Source organism: Pyrgilauda ruficollis, unplaced genomic scaffold, assembly GCF_017590135.1.
Source record: "Pyrgilauda ruficollis isolate IOZ18807 unplaced genomic scaffold, ASM1759013v1 scaffold11, whole genome shotgun sequence".
Classification (NCBI taxonomy): domain Eukaryota; kingdom Metazoa; phylum Chordata; class Aves; order Passeriformes; family Passeridae; genus Pyrgilauda; species Pyrgilauda ruficollis.
Genome location: NW_024509210.1, coordinates 11,692,800 through 11,709,955, shown reverse-complemented (window position 1 = coordinate 11,709,955; position 17,156 = coordinate 11,692,800). Strand labels below are relative to the sequence as shown.

Genomic DNA, 17,156 nt, shown 5'->3' with positions numbered 1-17,156 from the left:
TATTTTAAGGCTAAGTTCCCCTAGCAATGCTAGGAGAACTTTAAATTAAGCAGAGCAAGCAGTAAATACAGAGCAGCTAACAGACATTTCAATGAGAGAAGACTTAAAATGCACACATGTGCCACAGCAGATACCACCTGTAGCAGAGCCACCAAATTCTTTGGTGCAAAGCGCACCATGTCTCAGTAAATCCATGTGGCAGTTACGAACACGGGGCAGCAGGGACACAGACAGTGTGGTTGCCTCTGGCTCCTGAAGAGTCCAAGAACTTCATCCTGTGCATATAAAGTGCTCAGGCTCTTCAAGGCATTGTACGGAAGCAAGACATCAAGAAGACATAATAAAAGCTACCACTCACCAAAAAAACTTCAAATATCAGGATTACTGAAAAACATACACTGGGTTATGCATGTATGTTAAACACATAGAAAGAAACTCTTTGTATGTAAAAGCATAAAGAGGAGTTACTAAGCACTGATAACTTTGAAGATGCTATCTAATCAGGGAGGAGTCTCCTTCAATCTTTCTGTAACTGGCTTTTCTTGCAGACAGCTCACAAATCTCTGTGTTGCACAGGCACAGCACCTACCCACTTGAGACTGCTGCCACCATCCCTGCACTGCAGCCACACAGCTTCCTGATCCCAACAGCATCAAGCCTGAAAACCAAGTTTAACTCCTCCGTTACCTTGATCCAAAGCCACTCAAGGGGCTCCTCTTCCTATGCTACCTTCCAGGAGTACAATACAGGCACACAAAACTATTTCCACATCTCCACATCACCAACATAACACTCCACATGCACTTTCCTCAGACCCAGCTTTAGGAGATCCTGGTTTCCAGAGTTACACTAAAGCAACTTCTTCTACGGTTGCTCCAAGAAATATGAAGATCTAAACAGATCTCCAGTCTACCCAGAGACCAAATAACTGCCCATCCCTACTACTTCAGTAATTCCTTATTGAATTGTTCTTCTGAACTTGTTTTTCTGATTCAAGGCATAAGACTGAAAAAGAAATGTGCTGCAATACAGAGGGAACAGACATCTTCAGAGGAAGACACAGGTGCCCCTTAAGCCAAGTATTTTGTCAGCCCACAGCCTTGGTCAGTTGAGCTTTGTAATCTGCCTGTATTACATTCATGCTTTATTAGCTATAGCTGCCATAAATATAAACTTTTTTGGGTGTTGCAAACCACAGATCTGGAGGGTGGGAGAGGTGTTTCAAAAGAATAAGCACACACCTTCTCCTCTAGCCTAGACCAGCCATTTGGCAGCAACCCAGTGCAACATAATACATCCAGTACAAGGAGCAAATTGCCTGTGAGGGACTGGCCTGTACACTGACACACAGCTCTGCAGCACTGACATCCCTGACACTGAAAAAAAAAAAAAAAAAGAAAAAGGGCAGAAACAAATTCCACTGCAACCAAAGAAAGGCTTTACTTATTTTAAATTTCTTTTTTCTTGTTTTCTACTTTTCCCCTGGGCAAATTCAGAGGCCCATTATGCTTTTAACAGGGAGTTATGCTGCACAGTCACTGGGGCTGTGTCCCTGAGTGCTGGCAATGTATTTGTAAGGAACTCATGATCTCCGTGGGCACCCTTACAGAAGAAAGATCAGGCATGCTATCAATGAATTGGGAGTCCTTTCTGCATCTCAGTGACATTTTCATCACCATAACTGGTCACGGGTAGAATATCCCAGGAAGCAAACCCTAAAAATAACTTCTTACAACAAGTCCCCCAGCAAAAGGGGAGGGAACATTGCTTACACACAGTTAGCACAATTTGGTTATTACGAGAGGGACAACAAATGTCCAGAAAACAGGAGAGGCAGAGAGGAAGCAGAGGAGGAAAAGTGGGTGTTGAATCATACATCAATTTTTTCTGCATCACCAATGACTGAATTGGAAATGCTTTCCCAAGTGGAAATAAAGAAATTGAAATAGAAATCTGGAACCAAGTCTGCCCAGAATACTTTTAAATACAGTGAAGGAGGAAGCTTTGCCTGCTAAGCACCAGAATGAAAAGCATTATGCACTTCCCATAAGCTGCAGCCACCTTGGAGGAAGGTCCTTTAGGGCCCTCTCCAGCAATGGCCTAAGAGGTCCTAGGAATCCCTGTGAGCTACAGAGGAATTTCTTCACCAGAATATCCTCAGAAACTTGTGGAAGAGGAACCAGGAAGCAATTGTACAAGTGCTCCTGCCATAGCTGATAGCCAGGGAGTCTTTCGAGAAGCTTCTGCTTCCTGGAGAAGCAGAGGATAGGCAGGGGAAGAGCAGAACAAGTGGTCCACTTCTCAGCCACATGCTTAGAGGCACAAGCTCCCCAGCCAGCCTTCCTGACGTGCTGGAGGGGCTGCAATCCTCTCAGACTTCCCCTCAGACGGCTCATCTACTCCACTTGTAGCAGGGCTACTGCACACATGGCTCTTCTCCTCCTCCTTTCCCTCACAGCAAGTCACTTAGCAGCAGTCCCCAGCCTGCCAGGTGCAACACCTGAACAGCCTGGGCACTCCAACTCGCTCCACCTGCAGGCTCTCTCTCTCCCTGACATCATCTCTTTGCACAAGCACATGGTCTGACAGCCATGCAACAAAAGACAACACAGCCGTAAACCTGCAACCCATGGGGCCTCTGTGCTCTTCTGACCGACATGCAGAAGCTCACAACAGAAGCTCCAAATTCTAACAGGACATCCTGCGTAAGAAGGGAGTATGCTATAAAGACATCCTGACAGGACTGGCCCTAAGCAAACACCTGGTTAGACTGTGGCAGAGTGAGGAGGGCAAAAGCATGACAGGATTTTCCAGTTCCAGGATTGCTGCCCACTGTGCTTTTCCATGTTTTCCTGCTCCTGAGCAGCTGATGCATACACAGGCACAGAAGGGAGAGCTCCTACCATCAGCACTGTGCTGCCATCCCTTACTCCTCCTGCAAAATGTCTTTTCTAAACAAGTTTCCCTGTGCTGTGGGGAGGACCCAGCCACAACTGCAGACACTGGGCTCACTTGCACTCACTCCCTCTTGATTTACAGAAGTTCCCTGCTAACAGCTGCATTGCAGATGAACTCTCTTAAAGTGGACACGCAGTGAGACAGTAGGACACAGAGCTGCTCCAAAGGCAACACAGCCATATCAGCACCTTCTCTGCTGCATTCACAGCAACTGTACGTGTGCAAGAACTCCAGCAGCTCTGTCTTAAACTCAATAGGCACAGAGGGTCCTGAAGAACACAGCCTAACAAAGAGAAACCACACCAAATGAGCTTATTTCTGGACATAAGCTCCCCTCTTCTCCCCATCAGCTGATCACATCAGGTGTCAGTGGTTTTGGATGAACCAGCTAAGTAAGTATCAGACTACAGCTGGTGAGCAGGCAAGGTAACAGTGCGACAGGGAGGCAGATCTCAGCAGTGTCAAGTCACTGCAATGCAGGATCCAGGAATTCAAAGATGCAGAAGGAAGAATTTAAGTTCCTCTGGCTCAGTCGAGCTGCATGTTGCCCTGTTCCTGAGCCAACCCCTGCCACCCCTTTAGGTAAGGTAACTGCAAGCATGAGACCCAAGTTTTGTTTCTAAGACAGGGAAGAAATTTTGGCTGTGCTTTCAAATGAGAAAAAACTTCAGCAATTAACATTTCATAATTCATCAGGGAGATAAGAAACTTCTTGACTATTTGTGAAGTGGTGGGAGGGAAAGCTTCTTAAGCTCAGCTTCAGGACTGCTGAAGAAACTAAATGTACATAGCCACAAAGAGTTAAGAAGGCACAATGTGCTTGCTTAAAACTGTAACCAGGTCTGCAGCAACATAAACTGCTAGCAGCAACTAGTCACCTGAACTTGTTAGCAATATTTGATAATGATTATCATAAAAGCCAACTGACTTGGGTCTCTTTTTTCATATCTCTTCTTGCTGAACTTGGCTGTCTGGAGAAGACAAATGAGAGCTCGACTCCCAGTCCACTACTGTGGAAGTGCTTCCACACAAAGGACAAGTTGACCAACACTTCAGTCCTCTACATCATCCTTATTAAGTGCAAGAGCAATTCAGACAGACAGAGAAGGCTGTGGATCATTGCTCTGCATCGAAAATTTTAATCCAGGCAACTTCATAACAAGGAGCAGACACAACACAATACCCTAATCTGCAGAGCTGGCAGATTCTAGTCCAGATGACACACGAGTCAAACAAAAATGGGCATTTTTCAATCTGCAATCCAAAAATCAGGAATATTTAAAATAACACAGGAGCTATGAATCACCACTTTAACTTGTGAAGTGAAGAAACACATCATCACAATCAAGCTTTGTCTCTGCACAGGTACCAGTTATAAAATAAAGCTGTGCAACTTCAATGCTCCTAATCTCTCTGACACAATCTCAACAGAGGACATTTGATACCCAAAGCTTACACGGACAGGCCCCAAGGCAGGCAAAATTAAACTTAACGGCACACCAATTATTTTGGCAAACAACAGAAAAGTCCTGCTTGGCATCACCAGGCCATACACTCTAGCAGCCTCCAATAAAAATGTTCCAGGTGCCAGTAAATACAAGTTCCTCCTTCTACATCTATTTTTTTCCTCCAGCCAATGGGCAATTTCTTGGCCCATTACTTAGGAAATGTTATATGCTTTCACATAAAGGAATATGAGGAAATAAATAATTTTTTTTTAAAAAGGAAAAAAAAACAACCAAGATACATTTTCAGAATGGCAGCTGCTCTAATACATTAGAAACACATTTATTTGGCAGAAATTGGAGACCAATATAGGATGAGTTTTAACCAGATGTTTTCCCTGAAAAATCTTCCAGGGTACCCATGTAATTTGAAATGCGCATATAGAAAGTGCATCGCAGAGAGAGCACTGGACTGTCCCCTATGAAGTCACATTTCAAGTCAGGTGTATGAGATCAGGTCTCTAGCAGCAAACAGAGCTGGATAAACACACACATCTCACCCATCTCTAGAGCTGCAGGAAACTTTACAGACTAAATTCTGCTGCACAGGCAAGGAGAGCCCTTGTGAAAGAGAGATCCCTGTAAAAGAACAGGGAACACAGGAAGCACGCTAAAGTTTAAGGGTTTAGCTCTTCAGTCTCCTTTTTTTCACCTCAGACATCAGGATATGTCAGACTGCTCCTTTTCTCACTGCTCCCCTGGGATTGAGAAAACCTCTTTCAGAAAAGAGTTGTCTTCAACATCAAGAAATGACATCTCTGTCTTCACAGCTATCACTTACCACAGTCTACACCAACTGACTTATCGGGGATGACACAATAACTGCAGAAGATAAAGCACATCCAAACACTGAGTTACTTCATAAGACAAGCTGCAGCCTACACCAGCTAACTCAGGTGCCTAGAAGGGGAGTAGAAGTGAAGGCAAGGCAAGGCAAGGCAAGGATCCTTTCCATAGGGTTTCAGGAACTGGCTTTGGAGGCTTAAAATCCTTGTTGTCACATATGGCCTGTATTCACAGGAGCTTAAAAAGTCCACTGGGATTTGGCCTAGTGCGAAAGACCTATATCAATAATTTCCATAGATATTAGTGTCTCATCCCGTAAATAAATGTTTTGAGTTGAAGAAGCCCTTCCGGAATGAAACTAGTTTTTGTTACCACAATTCTACCTTACTAAGCCTTCAGACACTTTATACTAGTATATTGCTGTTCAGAAGTTTTCCAGGCACAGCCAGGTAGGTCTTTCCTGAAGCTGCCTGCAAGAAGGTATCATAATAATTTGCAGTACTGAAAACAACCAAGTGATACCACCTTTTGTTATGGAGCACTGAGATTTTGGGCACCAAGTGCAGAGACGCCCTCACCAGCTCTGTGCTCCCCAGCCAGCTGCAAATCACTAATTCTCCTAGGACCAGTCCTTATCGTGGTCAACCTCCACAAAGGAGGCTGCAGCATAGGGTCGTAACGGGACTTCCTCAGACCCCAGAGGAGGGAAAACTGCCAAGCTTAACCTCTCTCATGCACTGCCTGCCCACCATGCTATCAACTCTGATATGCAGGGACACTGCCCTAGCTCTGGAAAAGGAACAAAAGCATATGCAGGGTCAAGACCACCACTAGCCCTACTAGTGCTGATATGGTTTTGCATCAGACATTTTCAATGACAATAGCTTTGTGCTATCGATGACAGTAGTGCAGGCTGGTTAGAACCATCTTTGATAGTCTGCAACCTGCATGCAACACTGAAACTTGATTTCCATGAACTCCAGTGCCAAAAATCTCTAAGCACAAAGTAAAGAAGTAGAGTTACTTGTAGGTATAGGGAATAGGGAAAAAGAAGACTAAAAAAGAGAGACCATCTTTTCCTGCTTCTTACTTTCCACCTGCCAAAGCAATGCAAACCCCGATGACTTCTGCAGTGAAAGCAGGGTGCATTCACCCTCTCTTCAAAGAGGAAATCTGTCAGGGCAGTGTTGCTCAGAGTTTAGACTGAAGGAGGAATGCCAGTCTGCATTCCCCCCTGCCATCCCAGTAGTATAGGAAAGTGAGCCTGGTATTTCTCACTAGGATACTGTCCTTCGTTAATTCATCACTCACCCTCCTCCCCTCCCTTCTCTCCTATGAGAAAGTTTAATCCTTTGGCTCACATGCATCTGGTAAATTTTTCAGGCCCTGTTTGCCACTGTCATCATGGCAACAGCCCCCAGAGATAACCCAGCAGCTCTGTCACAGCAGGCAGGCTGCTGCCACTCCCTGCCTGATCTGCCATTTAGCCTTTGGCTCATAGGCCTACAAAGAGCTGTGGCCACTCCCAGGCTCATCTTCACAAGCATATTCCTTCCTTAGAGGTAAGTTTACATGGCATTTGTTTTTCTTTAAAATTAACTGCGTCTCCATTCCCACAATGCCTGAGAAAATTCTCAGCTCAATTTTTGGGACTCTGACAGAATCACACAAATAATAGCACTGCAAAAAGAGATTCTACCTTTGCTGTCCCAGAAAGAAAAGTTTTGTGTTTAACAGTGAAATCACCTGTGGCTTCTAGCAAAGAGAAAAGATTAGCTAACAACCTTCTCTGAAGCACCACACTAACCTGGACTTGTCCCAGCACCACAGGTAAGCACACTCCAGCCTCAGGTAAGACAAGGGTTCATGGCAGTGGAGGCTCGGACAACAGCTAACTCAGGATGGGAACTTTGGACAGGAGCAGCAGGACAGGGGGTGACCAGAGAGATATGTAACTCATGCTCTCAGGAACATAACGCAAAAGTTATATGCACACGCACATTCTCTGAAATGTCATCGCATTTACTCAACTCACATCTCAGAGATGGGGAATTCTCCCTCTGGCTCTGCCAGGAGCAGAGCGAGACAGATCCTGACACCAGAAGTAAAGCCACAAGGTCATCTCCTCCTCTCCTGATTCCATAATAAAAAGGCAAGATACAACATTAACCAGCTCTCCTGGCACCTCTGTATTAGTCTCAGACATCAGTAATCGGCCATTTGCACCAACACCTACACTTCTCAGTCTGGTCATCTAAATTGTGGGAGCCACAAAAATTGTACAATATCCTCTGGGAGGGAAGAAGAGTAAAGCAGCAGTACTAAAGGGCTATTTTCAATCAAAGCATTATAAATTAATATAATTATGGGTTAAGGTAACTGATCCATGAGAAACAAATGAACATTCAAAATGAACTCAAAATTAAAAAGGAAAGAAAGGCAGATGAAGAGTGAAAGGTAAAAAAAGATACAAGGAAATAAAATCTAACTATAGACTCAGTTTCAGCAGAAAGTTAAATCCATGCTCCATTCATCTTTGGCTACCCTTAGTGTTCAGAAAGCTTACTTCTAAGATACTGCCAGCCCATTTCTTCAGAGGTATTCTGTAACTGTTCTCATGCAGGCAGCAATACCAGAATGTTTGGGGAGATGTTACCAAAGTATAAAGTATTTAAATTTAATAAGGCATAAAAAGAAACACGATGTCAGCCTAATTCATAGAGCCCAAATTTTTGAAGCATTAAGCTTATTGTCATAAGGATCAGCAGCAACTACAGTAGTTGAAGTTACAGGGTCACATTTCCTCCATACACTAAAAAAACCCCCAAAACATCTAGTGAGCAACTCAAAATTTTAAGGATGCATTTGCCCATCAGAAATCAGTGCACCTCTATTTTCTCAACGATGACTACTCTGAGCACTGACATCACTTAGTTGCAGGCAAACACACAATGAGGTGAGATACTCCACATTTCCTTTTTACAGCATTCAAGGCTACTTTCCTGCGCTGGTGACCCTGGTGCCAGGCAATATTGCCCTCTTCGCCCAACAAAGCCAACCAAGCAAGAGCTCACTTTATAGTCAAACACTGGCAGATGAGTGGGTTTTTTTTAATATCTGTTATGCTGGTAAAAATCAGGAGATTTCAAGAACAGAGGAAACAAAAAGAAACACCTGAAATACCAAATCAGGTGGACAGGTCAGAAAAAGAGGGGGGTGATGCCTTCATTGTCAGGATTGTGCTCACAGACAGCAAGTGGAGAGAAATTTTTGCATTAGCATGCTTCCCTTTTAAAAATTGTCTTCACCTAATCTGGAGGGCCAAAACAACTAGAATACTTTTATGGCGTGGAAAGGAACAAAAATATTGTCATAGTCCTCTCTTAAAACAGTGGAACAGTGGTGCTAACCCATTGCTGGGAAGGAAGACACTTAAAAAATTTCTTTATGGTACATAGATGAATCCCCCTCTGCTAGTGATGACTTTGCTACTGTCTAAAGAAGGATTAAATTTGGAGACAGTGAAATCTCTGTGATATACTGCAAAAAAAAAGGCAGATACTTTTTCCACTGGATCCTTCTTACAGGAACTTGAAGTAGCTCTCCTTACCTAAAATATCTACAGGCTGCTCAACATGCTGCTTTTCACCATAGGGACACCTACAAATATTTTCTGGCTGATCAGAGTAAATGCTCTAGAGCCAAGGGCTTTGGGACACGTGCAGGAGTTAGTCTAATCACATTTCTGCCATACACAAATCCAGTTTATATTGGGAAAATAAGAAACCCAACTCTCACCAAGCTCCTTTCTCTAACCTCGTGCAGAGGCAGTAGGAATTCCTGCCCAATCTGTGTGCCCACTTCCCCCCCCACCATTGTTAATGCCGGAAATTTAATACTCAATGTGACCACTGAGAAGACAGACACAAGCTGAAATCCTGTCTGCTCTGTTCCAGCTCCTTTATAAAATATACAGCGTAAACTGAGAGGCAACCTGGGGTAACCCCAACCATCACTAACATTCACAGTGGGAGGAAGCCAGCTTCTAGCCATAGTGAGCCACAGTAAAGCAAGGCTTCCACAACTCACCACCCCAACAATCTCTGCTGGCTCTCAAACCAGGGCATTTTCCTGCCTGTACTGATATGTTGGGGCAGGCAAAAAGCCAAGCTGACCCTCAGCAGCCTCCCACTAAGTTCCCAGGTCCAACCTCTCCTCCAAGGTCTGGGTCTCCTCTTTGGCACAAGCCCTCCTCTTCTCCAAACACTTCTTCCAATGAAATTTCCCCTATTGGTGTATACATACTATTTGAATCCCTCTTCCCCTATGCTGGGGACTGCAAGCAGAGGCAGGTAGGAAGAACAGGGGGAGGCAGGCTGCTCGTGGGAGGTAGAGGGCTGCTGTTTCTACCATCAGCTGAGCAGCCTCACCACCAGCCCCTGCTGCATTTGTGTGCTGTGGTGCAGAGTGAAGAGTTCAGCCGTTTGCTACCCGCAAGCCCAATCCACCAAATGATTCTTCCCCTGCAGCCCCCATCCCGAGCACCCAGACTCTTACAGCCGCTCCATCAGGCAGTTCTCAGCCTCATACACTGCTCTGAGGGGTGGGCAGCACTCTGCTCTGCTCCCTGCTTCCCTCCATGTGTGCAAAGACCTCCAAAAAATTTCCAACCCACTGCAGCTGGTCTGCTATATATGCTCCCAGCCTCTCTCAGACTTCTGCAGGCAGCAAAGGGGAGGCACGGGGTGGAGCTGGGGTGCAGGAAAGCTCTTCACTCAGCCCATGCTGCAGGAAGGAAAGCTTCTCTCCCGAACCAAATGACTGGACCTGATTTGGCTGCTCAGCAGCAACGGCTGAGCAGACACAGTTTGATTTGCCATCCTCTGCAAGAAAGGACATTTGTCCTCAACCTGCAAACACAGGAACACATAGAGGACACCCATCACAGACATTTCTACGCGAGTCTGGCTCTGCGCTTGAGCCCCCCGTGACCGGGTGCTGGGCTTGCCTGCCCCGGCAAGCCAGTGGCCCCACTGCAGTGCAGCAGCCTGCACACAGCCAGCTCCAGCAGTGTGCACTGCCCCACAGAGACTCAAAACCTGGCAGCCTCAGGAGCAGTCCAAGGGAGTTTCAATGCAAGCAGCAGCTAGGAACACGTACAGACCAGATCAAGAGAGATGCTAGGGACTAATGCTGCTAAACTTCCTCTGCAGCATTCAAGCTCAAGGTTTTAGTGTCCAGGGGAACTACTGCTGACACTTTCAACAAAACATATTGTAAAGCCCAAATCAGCAACCACTACAGAACCAAAAACCAGGACAATAGTGGTGTGGGAAAATAGCAGAGTTGGAAGTATAAAGAGTGGTTTTTTTCCTGTTGGGGTTTGATACACAGAAGTAATTCCCTGCTCCTCCCACAATCCACATAATCTCCTACAGGAACAACAACAAAATCACTCAGTAGACTGCAAATTTTTATCTGGCTTACAAATTTGGAAAGATGAAAAGGAGGGAGAGAAGCCACCTCTATTTCACAGTCAAAAGCAAAGCCATAGTAAGGATAGTGGACTAACTTACAAGACAGCTGTTTTTAATTCTTTCATCAAGAGATGTCACTTGCCAGAGTTAAAAGATACAGATTTTCAACAGCAAATTAAATTTAGCAATAGATGTAATACACAGAGATTTTTTCTTCTGCACCTAAAAAATAAAAGGGCAGAAATACTACAGATGGTGGCAGGATCACTAAATGTTATTTGGTACAAAAAACATCCTAAAAATTATAAAATCCTAAAGCTCTGCCTACCTCTTTCAAAAGCCAGACTCTCTCTTGAAGTGTATGCTAGCAAGTCAAATTGGGGATATCTCCCTACTGCTACTGAAGCTGCTGTTTCTCTCTTGATCTTTTGATCACTGCAAGTAATTTTACTTTATTTGAACTTCACTGTAGCACTACTTGCTATGAATTTTCATGTTCAAAAAGTATTCTGGTGAAAGCCACAAGACAACTTTCAAAAAATTACAGTTATTACTTGCCTCTACCCGTAGCACTGGTAAAAGTCTGTGCATTCAATCCCATAGGAATTTCAGATGACTGAAGCATTGTATTTCCTCCATGTGTAATAACAACTGCTCTTATATGTCAGCTGAATGCTGACTAAGGTGAAGTCTGTTTCCTCTCCCTTTCCACAAGCATTTGGACCCTATTTAACATTAAACTTCTTGGCATGGTCTTCACTGGGCAGTCTTAAGCATCAACACAGCATGAATAATAGCAAATACTTCACTGAAGCCAAAATATGAATTTTAATTTAGACCAGCTCTTACTGACAAAACTTATTAAAAGAGAGAAAAGGCATCCAAAAATCACAGACAATATAAAAAAGAGACTCCTCTCAACTGCTGACTTGGTATTTTATGAAGGGTGAAGTTTACTAGACTGAAGCTGTTAGGACCAGCACCCCGTCCATCCTCCTTGCTTTCACAGAGAAACACCATGCTTCTGCAAGTCTTTACCCATTCATTGCATATAATTCACCCTGATGCATTCCTCTTTCTCCTTTTCAGCCACATACAGTAAGCTTTTCAGCACTTCCCAGTCACCTATCTAGTATTTCTTCATCACAAGTCTTGAAAAACAAAGGTAACAACAAGTACTGCAGAAGGAGAGCAAGGCTCTGTTACCATTGCCTTGAACAGATTCAAGGAAAGCACTACAGCAGGCAACACTTCTGTGAAGCAGCAATGGGCTATACTTTGCAGCAGCAGCAGCAGCAAGATGCTGACTCTTGAAGTAGCAGTTACTGCATCAGGTGTCCATACAGGTTCAAATTCTGCTAGAGATAGTATAAAATGTTAAATGTAGCTCTGCTTAAGTTGGAGAGGGGCTGGCTGTCCCCACATAAGGGAATATTCTGGCTCTCTGACCGTGCCTAGAAGAAAACCAGCGATGTGGGAGGAAGGTCAGGAGGGTGGGTTACCCTGCACAATGGACAGTGTGCAGCTGGGCACACAGGAGAGCCCTGGACAGAGGTACTGATGGGCAGAGACATGGACAGCCCAAGGAGAAGTGCCAGCTTGGGGAAAGGACACATCAGGCAACACATATCCAAGATGCTGCAGAATTAACACCATAATTCTGCTCCTTAGAGAGACAGCTTTCTAAAACGCCTTTTCCCAAGATTTTCATTTTCAGGTTGCTGAATTGAATCTCCCCAATCACTGATTTACAGCTGCAATGTCTAAATAGCACACATTTTTCCTTCAATGTTTTAAAGACCTATTCCAAGGTGAACTCACTAACTTCCTATCAAATTACTCAAGTCTTTTACTAAGTACTTTTTGTACTTACCCCTTGAGCTCTCAGCAAACACATCTGGAATAACCGAGGAACCTACATATTAAGCTAAAGCCACCATACACTTTTCACAGATTCCTCAGTTCTCAGTTAAAACTTCAACACAACCTGATCAGTACCTTGTTTCTAATACTCCTCTGTAGTACCAGAAACACACATTTTCTTTCTTGGTTCTCCTTACACTTACCCTACCTAACTGGTACGTGTTTAAGTATATCATTGCCAGCTGCCTTGAGTTGAGTAGCTAAGGACCAGACTAGCAGCCTTAATGTATTTTATTTAAAGGAAGGTATGAAATCTAAATAGTAAGTATACATCATAACATGGCCTATATTCATCCACACTTACTTTTCCTACCTGTTGGGTCATTAAACTGTCATCACCTTACTATGAAAAACAATTAGAATCTATTTTTCCCTCGGTAATTCATTAAATGACCAAACACTTAAAAACTGACTCAATCAGTTTTTCTGAGTGTTTTGGCCTTCAGCTAACACATTTTTGAATTTTCAACTATATTCAGCATGCATTTTTCCCCATTTTTCTTATCTCCAGTTAACTCCCGAGTTAACTTCACTACCCTGTCCTTTGTATGATAACGGTTTAACCTTCACGATCAGTTTATCAAATTGCCCCCTCCCTTCCCCAAGCAGCCTGGTGTCCACTAGCATCTGAGAAATGGCTCTCCTGAGCTTAGTCCTCTCACTACAGGATGGACAGGGAGGTTTGTGGAGCAAACGCAGCATTAATGGCCGTCAGCAAAGCAAAGCCACTCTTCAAACCTCTCCCATATTAAGTTGAACTAATTTTGAACTCAAGAGATTGGATATCCCACCTACATCAGCAGGCAGTGTTACGTGACCATTGAGGGGACACTGATTCTCAAAAGATCTGCAGCCACCTCATTAACAATCCAGGGCTCCACTGGTTGGTCCCCAAAATGACCTCAGTCAGGCTAAATACTAAACACCTTAGCAGATATGCTTGCTTCCAGAAGTGGGAAAAAAAAAAAAAAAAAAAAAAAAAAGGAAAAAAAAAATCACTGCTTCACAGCACATTACCACTGACACTACTTCTTCATACAAACCACACAAACTACAGTAAATGAATGGAAATTTTTCACTATTCTTCAAGCTGTCTTCTGCTCTTATCATCACATTTCATATTCTGGCAAAAATGAGAATACATATTCTATTTTTCTTTTTTGTAAGGATTAGGTAAAACATTATTCACTTCTAAATCATTTCTCAAGATCATTTGCTTTCTCCTCATGTTTTTCCCTTTCATTTCTCAGTCAACCCCCTACTAAGCCCTCTACTCAACTAGCAAGATAGTCAAAGGCTTCATACATTAATTTTGTGAAATCTGAAAGGCCTCTAAAGACTTACAACTCTTCTTGCTCACCTTTTCTAGAAAGAGTTGCCTCTGGCATCTCAACTTGTTGCACTCCCTGCTTTCAGCATCTTTCATTGCAGTTCAGTTTCTCTCATTCTCCCCCGCATCTGCCCCACCCAATCCCTGTAGTGATTCCCTACACACTAGAAGACGCACATTCCCCTCACACTATATGGCCTACTACCCTTTATGCATACGTATGTCCCTGGAAAGCAGAAGACTAATAGCTTGGAAGAGTTAGATTTTCTCTCTTTTTATCACACTACAGTCTAGTTTCAGGTTTTGTAAGCCTCCAGGAGTAATGAAAGCACAAGCCCCTTGTTCAAATATGCTGAGAAGTCAAATTGGCAAGATTTCTCCATCCAACATATTTCTGTCTTTGAATGCAGACTTTTTAGCTTCCAAACACACCACCTTTAACTACAGCATGAAAGGAGCAAGGCATATAGCATCTATTTTTCAAAAAAATAATCACATCTGTTCTGGTAAGACAGATCTTCTAGGTAAAAAAGATATTCAGCAAAATAAGTCTGCAATACTTCTCTTTACTATGAGTGATTGGTACAGACACACACAGAGATGAATCTACCTCTAGCTCAGGTTGAAGAAGAAAGATCTCAAGAAGAAAAAAGACAACATCACTTTACAGAGTATCCATTTCCAGACACAGGAATTTTTCTATCATCCTACACTACCTTCTTTCAGGCTCCTCTTTACCACACAACTCAATTATTTTGAAATGCCTAAAAATAATGACTGAAACAAGCAACTCCAGATCCCTTAAATTTATTACAGCCTCAACTCCAGTGAAGTATTTTCCTACTAATATAGGGAAGAAAGGTAGATAGAGACACTAACCTCTGGCTGACAGTTTTTTGGTGTTGATGATTTTTGCAGCATATTCCTGTGAAGAATTTTTCTTTACACATCTGCGGACCACAGAGAAGGCTCCCCTGGGAAAAAAAATAAAGAGGGTAGGTGCTATGAAACTGAAAATGAAACTACAATAGTAACAATTCCTGTTCCCAGAGTGGACCAGATTAAGGACAGGGCAGAAGACACAGAGGAAGGACACAACACCTGAGAATCTGATAAACAATGCATGCTGTCTGATCAGCAAAAAACTTAAGTCTGTATCGTACTCAAGCCTCCTGAAGGCTCCTCAAGCCCCCTCACGGACAGCGCAGTAGGAAGAACACACTGTGTGGGGAGAGAGAGACCATACAGGCCAGAAACAGGACATGAAGGGATTAATAAACAAGAGACAAACAGTCCCGAACAGCGCTGCAAACACTAGCTGGTAAGTCCATCTCCCAGAGACAGCATCCCTGGCAATCACAGCACAAACCTAGGACTCATGTCACCCATGCTCAAGTGGAAGCTCTGTCACAAAATCACTGCAACACTTTGCAGAAGTTAATAGTTCTCTCATATCCCTCAACCCACTTGCAAAATGGGGATAGGCATGTACCTACTAATGAAGTAAGTAGAAAACTACAAGGCTTTCTACATTTCTCAAGCTGGAACTATTTGTATTATTACAACTATTCCAAAGAGAATTACTCTTGGAGAAGAGATCTGAGAGAGAGGGAAGAAGGATTTCTGTGAGGAAACAGACTGAATACAAGAGACCAAGGTGAAAAGACAGAGACTGAAAATCTACAGGACTACACAATCAGCATTTGGAAACAGCTTATTTTTTAAAAACAACAAAAAAAACCCCAAGGTGGGGGTTTTTACAGAAAAGACTTGAAAAGGGGAAAGGACAAATATCAGAAAACTAGCAGAAAATTCAAAGTCCTTCAGATCAGGAATGCAAACCCATGTCTAGGGACAAACGTCCGTATTTCAGCTATGAGAGAGGGGAATAGAAGCTGCACAAGGGCCCCACAGACAGTCCTACAGGGAGCCTAAAATAGCTTGAATCCTTCCAATACTGCGGAGTCCTGGCCTTTTTATCCCCTTCCTCAACCTCTACATAGAAACCAATGAGCATCAAGGTGAGCACCAGCACTGGGGCCCGGGCTTGGTGACACACAGCTGCAGCAGCCTGGGGAGGGACAGGGACACCGGGTTGGAGAGAAGAGATGCAGCAGAGCCCAGCAGTTGGTGCAGGAAGGGAGAGAGCGAGCAGCAGCACCCACGAAAGCACTGTCCCCATAATCCTACTCTAGCCCTTTCTGCACTGCTTTCCTGCCCAACTGCGCTCCCCTGCAAAACCCTGTCCTAGGGTGCAGCAGCAAGTCTGCCAATGCGGAGACAAGTGCGGAGAGAGGGAGGGAAGAAGCGAGGAAGCGGGGAGGGAAGAGAAGCGCGGTGCAGCAGCACCTGGTCCTTTCACAGGGACAAGGAAGTGGGGACTGAAGCATCGCGGAGTGGCTGTAACAGTGCCGCGTCCCAGCGCAGAAACAGTTGCAGGGGACGGCAACGTGCAGCTGGGAAACGGTGCGGGAAGGAGAACGGGGCAGCCAGGTCCTGAGGAAGGAAAGGAGGGAAGAGAGAAAATCTCGGGGTGCAACAGGAGCAAGCAGCCCGAGACAGGCTGCAGGGACACCCGCTGCGGCGGGGCGACCCAGGAGGGCAGGAACACCTTTCCCTCCGGCGGCTGTGCCGCTGGGGTGGACGGGGGGCTGGAGAACAGGATTACAGCGCGACAGCTAATCCTTCTCCGGCTCCCGGGAGAGCCGGGTCGCCTGCACAGTGCTCCCAGCAGCGCCGGTGGGTCCCGGGGCCGGGGCGGGCGGCGGGGCGCGGCGCGGGGCGCACAGCAGGCTCCGTACTTGCCAAGCTCCTCGTAGAGCTGGTACTCGTCGGTGAAGCGGGTGCACGTTGCCGTGGTGGCCATGTTCGGGCTGCGGGAGGCTCAGCGTCGCTGGGGCATGGGGCAGGGCGGCGGGCACGGGCCGGACGGGCGCGCTGCTCGGCGGCCTTCCTCCTGGCTCGGCGGGGCGGCGCGGGCTCCCCCGGCGCCCGGCTCGGCGCTCCCCGCTCCGCCGTGCACAGTCACCGCTCGCCGGGGAGGGGAAGGAGGCTGAGCCTGGCCAGCACCGCGAGAACTGGCTCGGAGACACCCCGCGCCGGCCCCCTCCCTCCGCCGGCCCCGGCCCGCCGCGGGGTGTGGCCGCCGGGGGCGCTCCCGGGGCGCCCGCAGCGCCG

The 17,156-nt window shown here is 45.3% G+C and overlaps 1 protein-coding gene across 10 annotated transcripts in view; it reads right to left on the bottom strand.

The window, feature by feature from the left end:
• CAMK2G (calcium/calmodulin dependent protein kinase II gamma) overlaps positions 1-17,142 on the bottom strand; it is a 119,316-nt gene extending 102,174 nt beyond the window's left edge. For 2 of the 10 annotated variants that reach the window (XM_041473107.1, XM_041473117.1), the window contains exons 1-2: positions 16,781-17,141; positions 14,859-14,953 (exon numbers count right to left, since the gene is read on the bottom strand). In XM_041473107.1, the coding sequence (XP_041329041.1) occupies positions 14,859-14,953; positions 16,781-16,845 (160 nt within the window). In that variant the 5' untranslated portion in view covers positions 16,846-17,141. Of the gene's footprint in view, positions 1-14,858; positions 14,954-16,780 lie in introns of all 10 variants that reach the window. The other 8 variants (XM_041473137.1, XM_041473146.1, XM_041473161.1 and 5 more) reach the window with 6 other exon arrangements.
• Positions 17,143-17,156: the final 14 nt, after the last annotated feature.